A 10510-nucleotide genomic window follows, 5' to 3' on the forward strand; every position below is an offset into this window, starting at 1 on the left:
AGCAGAGCAATAAGGGAAATTCATCTGGCTATGAGATTTTTGTTGCCCCCAATGAGGAAAACGTGAGTATTTGCAGAACCCCTGCACCTTTGTGTAAGAAGCTGTTCGTGATAGGCTCTGTCCCTACTTTGGGTAGACTCCTGTGTTTTCATCTCCTGCATAAATGCACAGATTCATTTTCAAATACACATTCATCCCAAAGAAATCTGGGACAAGGAGAGTCATCATAGCATATCCGGATGGAGGAATGATAATAGTTTTCAAGAGCAGTAACAAAACCTTCTTCCAGCTCACCAGCTTTTTCGGCAGCCTGAAAACCACTTAACAGGCTTTCTATCAGAATCAGCTGCTGGAGAGTATCAGTGTGTTTTTAGTTTCTTTCTAAAATGCTAAGGTTTGAAGGACTGGAAGCATTTGGCCTCTCCAGGTAGCCTTCTCCAGCTTGGTCACCTCTGATGGCCTGCCTTCCTCATGTCAAACTGAGGCCCGTTTATTTCCTCTCGCTTCCTTAACTGTTGTACCCCTACTGGATTTGCCCTTTTCCAAAAGACAGCTCTAAGATCATGGGAGCCTGATTTTGGAGAAGTGCTGAGCGCCTCGTCCTGAGAGGCATTCAAGTAGACTCTGGATGACTGCCTTAATGCCAGTGCTGGATGGGAAGCTACCCTCAGTAATCTTATTTAAGAACCTCTCCAACCAAAACACCAGATTCCCAAATGGTCTGATGAGCAGAGTAAATCTGGGTTCCTCGTGGGGCTCAGAAAATGGGGAAGATTACTCTCCTTGAACAAAATTTAATCTACTGAGAAGTTTTGCCTACAAGTAGGAGGTAGCCTATTTGATTTTTTTTTTTTTTTTTTTTACTCGTTTCTATTTAAACTACAGAAGAAGAGAAGAAAAGTCAATGATGGTTGTTTGGGGTGGTTTTTCCTCTTGCTCCCTTGGGTTCCTCAGACAAAGGGGATATTTAGCAGGGGTGAGGCGAGGAAGGAGTAGGTGCTCTGACTGACTTGTCTTGGGAAAGGCCGGTATGCTGAACGAGGAAAGCAAAGGTAAGAATCATGTCAAAGCCTGGTTGCCCAAATGTTATTTTTCTTACTGGTTTTGGTGACGGGAGGAGAGAAGGCATTCTCTGATCTGCAGGCACCAAACCTCAGCTTTTCTGCTTCTCTTTAAGATTTTATTTATTTGAGGGGGGAGAGGGGCGGAGGGAGGAAGAATCGGAAGCAGACTCCCTACTGAGCATGGAACCGATGCGGGGCTCGATCCCTCAATCTTGAGATCATGACCTGAGCCAAAACCAAGAGTTGGACGCCTCAACCGACTGAGCCCCCCAGGCACCCCTGTTTTTCTGCTTTTATTTCCCCCATGCCTGCCACTTCACCCACCCCACGTACCCCACCGCTGCTATTTTATTTTCCTATGACAGTAAATAGAATGCAAACAAAGCCCCGCTCCGGAAGCCCTAAAGCGAATTTTTTAAAAAGTTGGGCCGTGAGGTCGGGCCACCAGTCAGACCTGGGATGGCTGCTTAAATCAGGCGGTGGGGCCTGTGGAGTCTAGCGCAGGGCTTGGCAAACTGCAGCCCACTGCCTGTTCATATAAATAAAGTTTTATTGGAACACAGCCATGCCCATTTACTTACTGTCTTGGCTGCTTTCCCACCAGGACCGCAGAGTTGACTAGTCGCTGGAGACCGTGTGGCCTGCGAAGTCTAAAACATTTACTATCTGGCCCTTGACAGGAAAAATGGCCAACTCCTGGCCCAGAGCAGTGGTGCTCAGCTCTGGCTCTGTGTCAGAATCACCTGGGGAGCTTTGAAAATGCAGATGCCTGGGCCCCACACCCAGGGACTTGGATTCAATTAGCCTGGAGCGGAGCCCAGACATCCCTATATTTTAGAGCTTCCCCAGGTGACTGTCATGTGCGGCCACGGTTGAGAATCACGTGTCTAGTCTCAGTGGGGGTTTTTTTGTTTTTTGTTTTTTTTTAAGATTACAGACCTGGAATTTGCCATTCCGCATTTGTACCCGGTGACAATGATCCAACCTTGACCTCAATGTCAGAGTGCAGCCCTTCCGGTCCGAACCATGTGTCTGTGGCATCAGGGAGACCTTGTAATGATAAAATCCCTCCAGTGCCCCTGGGACTAAATGTGCCTGAAGAGGGTTGGAGGTGAACTGCATTACGGTGAGGGGCACGCCTGCACGCGCACACAGATGTGCACGAGTGTGTCCGTTTGGGTGGCCCGTGTGAGTAGGCAACTTATGTCTGCTTTCAGACAAAGCATTTTTTTTTTTTAGGTTTTAAAAAATTTATTTTTTAATGGACACCAGTGTCGTGTGAAGCGTTCATATTTGTCACTTTGGCGCAGCTCGGTCCCTGGACCCCGGCACGGGCAGCCTGTCCTCTCTCCTGCTAATTAATGCGAAATGTTGGTGACACCTCCAGCCCGAGGAGAATCTGACACCTCCTGCCTCCCCTGACCACAGGTTCCAGCCCTCCCTCTCCTGCTCAGAGTAGGAATTTAGAGTCATGTTGGTGTCACTTTTTTTTGGCAGGCAAAAGCGGTAAATGGGGGTTTCACAATTTGCTTTATCCCTTGCATTTAAAGCAAATATTAACCACCTTGCTTCTCGCTGTCTGTGTCACCCATGGGGGGATCCCAGTGCCTTCCGCCCTCCCGGCCGCTGTCCCTGGCCGCGGCACCGTGTCTACCAGCCAGAATGACCAACTCATTCTCGTGTGCCGGAAACTTTCCCAGTTTTAGCACTGAACGTCCCGAATCCTGGGGTTCCCCCCTTGGTGCTGGGTGAACTGGGACAGTTGGTCACCCTAATACTCGAGATTCCCGCGGCTGATTGGCCTTTGTACTTGAAAACATTGGTATGTGGAGGGCAGGTGCGGGGTTTATTAAAGACAGATGTGCTTAAAAATGCAAATTAAGGTCATTTGTATGCAGCGGAATGTTTTTAATCTCCTTTAAAAAAAAAAAAAATAGCTGAACCCAAGCGGTCGAGTTAATTCTTATTAGGCCTGTTAAGATCTGTTTGGGGATAAAATACCAGGTCAGCTGTTAAATTCCGCAGTTGAGCTAACCTGGGCATGAAACAGGTTTTTCATCAAGGTTCTTCAGTAAAGTGTTAATTTTGAAGGGGTTCGACCAGCCCAGCGCCGTGCCGCGGGGAGAGTCTTGGCTTACAGCAACCACGCTAGGGTCTTCTCCCGGTTCTACCGCCAAGTCTCCGAGACTTGGTGTCCTCATCCACGCAGGAAGTACTTGTCGCTAACCGGGGTGGGGCAGTGGCTGGGACAAATGAATGGCAGGCGTCAGGTGATTCTCACTGTGCCGGGAACAGACTTAGTTAACGTTGGCTTCCTCCCTTCCTTCCTGGGGAGCCTGGTTCTCACTCACGACACGTGTTAGCTAGGGCAGGCAATGCCCCAGCAACAACCCCAAGATGCCTGTGGCTTAACTCAGGGACGACGTGTTGCTGACTCACTCAGTGGTCCAGCAGTGCTGTTCCTCATCAGGTTGCGCCGCCCAGTGATCCTTGTCCAAGGGGAGACTCGGGAGTCTGGGCTCCTTCCCTCCTGTGGCTCTGTCACCCTCTGTGTCCTTGGAATGGTCCCTGTGTAGTGGTCACAAAGCACAGTGGATTGTTCAGGACTTGTCTGAAAGTGGCAGGTGGGTTCATACCTTGGACCCACCTACATGCCACCGTCCAGGTCTCAGTTGTGAGGCCCCCGCCACCTGCAAGGGCGGGGCTGGGAAGTATAGTTTGGCTGTGTGCCCAAGAGGAAAAGGATGCAGGGCTTGGCAAACATGTGGTAGTCTCTGTCACAGGAAGTGTGGCTCCCCAGTTCACTGGCTGTGAGGACCCAGTGGAGACATCCCTCGTTAATGAACATCTCTCTGTATTTGCAAAACAGGCTCCTACAAGGAAGTTGTGATCAGTTTTACACAGAAGAGGGGTTTGGCTTCAAAGGAGCTTGGTTTAGACCAAGTTAAAGAAAGTTTTTTTTTTTTTTATTGCAGGACTTATCAGAACCTTTAATATACTGCTATTTCCCAGACTTCCTGGACTCCTCTTTTGAGAGGCCTTTGAGAACTAGTAGTCTACAGAATGTGGTTCAGAAAACACTGCTTTAGAAGTTACTCAGTATTCAGAAGACAGAATACTTCCATGAAAGCACTCGTGTAAAAAAATCACCAAAATTTGTGGTCAGCTCAGTCCCCCAAGGATCTCGGCGTTAGGGGTTCATGAGGTGAGCCTTCATGCTGTGTGAAGAGAATATTTTTCTACCTTTCCTTCCTTTTGTCTTTCTTCCTTCCTTCTCTCCCTCTCTCCATCCGTCCTTGTAGAACCTATCAGGACAGGGTCCCCATCTTCTTATCCACAGCTGAGTGTAGTCAGTACTGTCTGCTGTCTGGATGGGGATGTGAATGATCTGTGTGGGGCCACTTAAATCCCCACCTCGCTTTCACCTGGACACGTCAGGGCAGTCCGCCTGGATTGGTCATGTCACCCTGGTCTGGCCATCTGGGTGGATGTGAAAAATCCCTTTTCCTAAGCTTGGGTTTTTATGGCTGGCTGGCGTCATCTGTCATCATAAAAGTGAACTGAGGTTTAGCGCTGAGGTTAGACAGAATCACTCACAGAAAAAACTAGAGCGGGTTTATTTTTTATTTCTGTTACAGGCACCAGCCTAAATATATATATAGCTTAAAACTTAATTTGGTGTGTAATTGGGACTAGCTCTTTGGAGCCCTGGGTTATGTGTTTTGGAGCAGCTGAGAAGCAGGGGCACAGCGGGGCAGGCCGTGGTATGTTAATTGGTGGCCTCTGGGACCTGTGAGAGAATTGGATTTGAGTCCCCAGTTAGAATGAGCTTGGCAGTTTTACTTGCATCTCTATGGGTGCATACTGGGGAGACCACTGGTTTGTTCTGGCTCAGGCAGGTCACCCCTAGTCTCTGTCCACGATGCCCCTGGGCGCATCCCCGGCCTGCACGAGGGACAAAGGAGAGCAGGCACGAGCCAGAGAGGGTGACCGAGCTCGGCCAGCTCTGGCCTGCCACTTCTCCTCACACTTAGGCGAAGTAAGTTGCGTGCTGCTTGGCCTGTGGTCCCAAGGAGGGTTTTGCATTTTATTACCAAAGTCTTGATAAAAGGGACTCAGGTCAGAGCAAACATTCAGGGAGGAAAAACAAAGGAAATTAAATGCAAAATCACTGCGGGTGCAAACCACATGGAGGCCTTGGCTTTAATACCACCAGAGCTGGTGGGGGGAAGTGGCCCCCAGAAGTCGGAACCAAGGAGCGCTGGCCTGGGATTCCTGAAGCCTGGCCCCTCTCCTCTTTAAAAAGAAATTGCTGTTTAATTTGTTTCTGAGTTTTATTTCTCAAGTGAACCAGCATGGGGCCATGTAATGAGCTTGTGTTTCTGGGAGGTGTTGAAAGATGGGAAAGGAGCAAAACCACGGCCAGACGGGGTGGCCAAGGGCTCCCGGGGCTCCAGGAGCGGCAGGACTGTGGAGGGGCAGGCGGAGGTTGCCCAAGCGCTGGCTTCTCTGGGTGTTGTCTGCGGGGGGCAGGAGGTGCCCTTGCGTGGGCTGCTGCCAGTCCACCGGGAGACCAGAGCGAGGGAGCTGTCTCTCCATCTCTGTTTAAAGATCCCCGGGGGCGCCTGGGTGGCTCAGTCGTTAAGCGTCTGCCTTTGGCTCAGGTCGTGATCCCAGGGTCCTGGGATCGAGTCCCACATCGGGCTCCCTGCTCAATGGGAAGCCTGCATCTCCCTCTCCCACTCCCCCTGCTTGTGTGCCTGCTCTCGCTGTCTCTGTCAAATAAATAAATAAAATCTTAAAAAAAAAAAATCTTTAAAGATCCCCGGGGCCAGCCCAAGCCGCCGGAGGAGGGTGGCACAGCCGACGTGAGCCGAGGACACTTCAGATGAGAGTGGGTCTGAGCCGTGGAGAAAAAGATTTGGCAAGAACGGGAGAGTATATGTAAGCCTCTCAGGAGGCTGCTGGTAAAAGGATGGGCAAAGGCTTTCTGGACCAGGTTATTATCAGAGGAAGCCCTAGAGATTGTCACCAGTGGGGGCTGTGACTGTCCCCTGGAGCTGAGATGGCCCTCTGTCCGGTGCCTGGCGGATGGGAGCAGGTGCATGCCAGGAGCTTGCCTCTGCACAAAACAGAAGTAGCTGTGGAAAAGTGTGGGCCCCCCCACCACCACCCTGCCTGCCCTACCCTCCCTCCTGGACAGAGAGGGGTGGGTGACTCTCTCCCCCTGGGGACAGGCACAGCCCACCAGCCGTAGCCAGGGTAGCAACGCCCCTGCCCCAGCTGACCTTGCTGTCCCAGTCCTGGGTATGTCACCCCTCCTTCCCTGCCGCCACTGCTGTCCCCTCCCAAACGCTGACCCGACCCAAAGGAGCACGTGTCCAGGAGGACTTGCTAAAGGACTAAAAGGCGCAGGGCCACGTGTGTGCCCATGAAGGGCCGTGAACGATGAGGACGAGTGGGTCCGGCTCCTGAGCTGCGTCACACACCTGCACACACGGGCGCCACCGTCTCTGTTTTACAGGCAGGGCCGCTGCTAGCCTGGGAAACGTTTGGTAGCCAGTCGGAGGTGAGCAGTAATGGTGACAGCTGTGTTTCCACAGCGCCGCGTGCCCTGCTCTATGCTGAGCTCTGTGGATGCTTTGCCCAACGGAAGGCCCATCGTCACCGCCCCTGCCCCCGCTCTGTCCCCTCCTGCACCCTCTCCCCAGCTGCCTAGTGACCTGAAGAGTAACCGCCGTGCACCACCCACTCCCCGCGCCGTGGGGAAGCCCTTCTGTGATGGCGAAGGCCAGCCCGACTGCGTCCGACCCTCACAACCCCATCACGTGGGTGCTGTGATCCCCATTGTACAGATGGGTAAACAGAGTCCCTCAGGGAAGATAGCGGCAGACCTCTCGTTTGCTGGAGCTCTTCTCTGTATGCTGTGGCGGGAAGGCTGAGATGGGGGCCGCCTGGGTGGTCCCATAGCCACACACACCCCCCCAGGGCTTCTCACCCTGGGCGCTGCTGACATTCCAGGCCAGATAAATCTGTTCTCTGGGGGCCGTCCTGTGCACGCTGGGGTGTGGAGCCGCGTCCCTGGCCTCAGGCTGTAGATGCCGGTCGGACCCTCCGCTCCCTGACGATCAAAAGTCCCCAGATGCTGCCAGGTGTCCCGTGGGCGCAGACGCACCCCTGCTTTGGGCATCACGGGCTGGGAGCCAGGCCTTGAGGGGACTCCAGCCCGTGCAGGGCCTGCCCAGCATGGGGAGTGGGCCCAGGGCCGCCAGAAAGCCGGAGGACTTCCTGGCGGTGGGGTTGGAGCAGGGAGACCAGCAGCCCGGCCGAGGAGGAGAGCAGTGAGGCCTCAGCGTGCGCATCTGCCTCCCACCTCGGACCAGGCGATGCCTCGGAAGCTGGGAAGAAACGCTCCCAGCTGACCGTCTGAATGGACATTGCAGAATGAAGGCCCCCTGTGGGAATTCTGGCCCGCGGTACTTCTAGCAAATTCTGGTTCATCTCTCAGGGAGTCAGAGAGATGTACGAATTCAGTGACTAAAGCTGCTCTCAGGAAGAGCCCTTTGGACGACGAAGGAACAAGAAATGCCATTTTTCTTGCCCGTTGGCAGGAGGCAAGCTGGGAACCATACCTGTGTCCCCATCTTTGGTCTCTGGTACAGCCTGTGTACCGGGCTCTGGACGGCCTATTCCTTCTATGCCAGGTGACAGGCCTGGTGCACCCCACATGCTGCCTGAACATAACCAAGAGATGGTGCCAGTTGTCTCCCCCCAGTTAGATGCAGGTTCTCAAAGTGTGCCGCATTGTCACCCAGCAGGCTGATTAAATGCAAGTTCCCAGGCCTTGGCCCCAGAAAGAGTGAGTCTGTAGGTCTTGGATCGGGTCCAGGAATTAGCATGTTAACTGTCACCCCGGAAGCTCTTGGTGTGAGTGATCTGTGGGCCATACTTTGAGAAACACCGAGGCATTTGCTGATCACATTAAGGTTGTGTACATGAGTATCTTCGTGCTTTAGCTGTGTGTGTGCGTGTGTGGGTGTGTGTATGTGTGAGTGTGCACACATGGAGAGTTCTAGAAGGACAATCAGCAAATTATCAATAGTGGTGATCTCTGGGTGTAATGAGATTTTAACAGATTTTAGATCTATTTCTCTGTGCTTTCCTGTATTTTAATTTTTTTATTATGAGCACATATTTGTAGACAGATAAGCCATCAAGGCTTTCTCATGGGTGGGGAAGAGCAGAGATATAATAGAGGAAATGTTATAGAGGAAGTAGGTTTAAGGGAAGTGTGGCCATAGGGAAAGAAGGCCACTGTGTAAATCAATCTATTTTAACTCTCAAGCTAGCGTCCCTCTCTCTGTGGCTCCCGACTCCTGAGCTGGCCACCGGTGGCCTGAGAAGGGAGGAAGGTCACATTTTGAAATTGCCTGTTCTTTTTTTTTGTTTTTTTTGAGAGAGAGAGAAAGAGACTGTTCATGCGTGCACGTGAGTGGGTGGGGGGCAGAAGGAGAGAGAGAGAATTGCAAGCAGGCTCTGCTCAATCTCATAACCCCGAAATTATGACCTGAGCCGAAATCAAGAGTCGGACACTTAACCAACTGAGCCACCCAGGCGCCCCTATTCTTGGCCAGAGTTATGCAGGGGGATTCAGGATGGTGGCTTTGTGCCAAAAGCTTGGGCCTCCCTTTCCGCCTGCATCCAGTGGGTCCCAGGCCTGGCGAGCTCCCCATCCTCCACCCCGCCCCGCACTTGGATGGTGCTTTTACAACACTGTTATTGCTCTGCTGTTGCCCAGCACACCCACTCCGGGCCCCACAGACACTCCGTGAAAAGGCCAGACCCTTCCAGAGAAATAGCTCCCTACACCTTTACAATGTGATAGGTGCGGAGGAAAAAAGGGGCCACTGGATTTATGGAAACTATATAAAGTTTATGGAGTCTTGGCAGGCCAGAAGTAGAAAAAGCCTGCAGGGTGGGGGTGGGTATTTCGAAATGGTGAAGGTCATGAAAGAATGTCAGACCTTTGTGCCGAGACAGCAGACAGAATACTGCAGGCCCAGGGCGCCCTGTGTGCCTGGGAGGCTAGGGAAGGTGGTCTTCCCTGAGCAGCTTTCGGGGAACCCTTGTGGGGTGATGCCTTTGAACCTTCACCGCATGCCTCTGAGGAAGGCACAGTTATCCTCCCTTCTGTCCGGGGGAGACTGAGGCAAGGGTATGTGGGCAGTCGTGAACTTGCCCAAGGTCGCACAGCTAGTGGTATGTGGCTCTCAGGTGGATATTCTGGGGCAGGCTAAATTCTCACACTCTCTCTTTCTCTCTCTCCTGTGTATTGAGTGATGTGTCCCAGTTTCAGGTCCAGAAATTATGGTCTCCATACCCTATTTCAGTTTGGGACTCATCTGATATTTGCGACTTAGTCTCATGGTCCCCTGGTGTCTTCAGTTATCACGGTGCCCTCCCGTGGGTCAGCTTTGCTGTCAGAGCTAATCTGTGCTCAGATTCACCCACAGGCTGTGGCTGGAAGGGAAATGAAGCCTTCTGCCTTCTACTTCTACCCCCCTGGAGTAGCCTTTCACTTCTGCCCCCCTGGGGTAGCCTTCTACTTCTGCCCCCCTGGGGTAGCCTTCTACTTCTACCCCCCGGGGTAGCCTTCTACTTCTACCTCCCTGGAGTAGCCTTCTACTTCTGCCCCCTGGGGTAGCCTTCTACTTCTGGCCCCCGGGGTAGCCTTCTACTTTTGCTCCCCTGGAGTAGCCTTCTACTTCTATGCCCCTGGGGTCTGAAATTACTTCCTCTCATCCCCGTCACCCCTGGAAATTTGTAATTTATTTTGCCATGCATAGTGCCTTGTAGCATCCATGTCTTCTCTCCTGCTTGGCTGTGAATTCTTGGGGCGCAGATTCCATGAATGTGTTTTTTTTTTTAAGATTTCATTTATTTATTTGTCAGAGAGAGAGAGAGAGAGGGAGAGCAAGCACAAGCAGGGGGAACGGCAGGCAGAGGGAGAAGCAGGCTCCCTGCAGAGCAAGGAGCCCGATGCAGGACTTGATCCCAGGACGCTGGGATCATGACCTGAGCCGAAGGCAGACACTTAACCTTCTGAGCCACCCAGGCATCCCACCATGAATGTGTTATTTATCTCTGATTTTGCCCATAGGGTCTGGCATAGTTCCTGGCATGTAATGATCACTGACTAAATATCAGCTGGGAGGATGGAAATGGATGGATGGATGGATACATGGTGGATGGATGCATGGATGGATGGAAGGATGGATAGATGCATGGATGGAAGGATAGAAGGATGGATGGATACATCGTTGGGTGGAAGGATGGATGGTAGGATGGATGGATCCATGGTTGTGTGGATGGATGAATGCAAGGATTGATGGATGCATGCATGGTTGGATGGAAGGAAGAATGGATGGATGCATGCATGCATAGGG

The 10510-nt window shown here is 52.1% G+C and overlaps 1 protein-coding gene across 1 annotated transcript in view; it reads left to right on the forward strand.

Annotated features, from left to right (window-relative positions):
• Positions 1–1030: 1030 nt before the first annotated feature.
• The window catches only part of CLMN (calmin), a 45851-nt gene continuing 36371 nt past the window's right edge, over positions 1031–10510 (forward strand). The window contains exon 1 of the mRNA XM_021679676.2: positions 1031–1052. Within this exon, the coding sequence (XP_021535351.2) occupies positions 1031–1052 (22 nt within the window). The remainder of the gene's footprint in view (positions 1053–10510) is intronic.

This window comes from Neomonachus schauinslandi, chromosome 9 (genome assembly GCF_002201575.2).
Source record: "Neomonachus schauinslandi chromosome 9, ASM220157v2, whole genome shotgun sequence".
NCBI classification, from domain to species: Eukaryota; Metazoa; Chordata; class Mammalia; order Carnivora; family Phocidae; genus Neomonachus; species Neomonachus schauinslandi.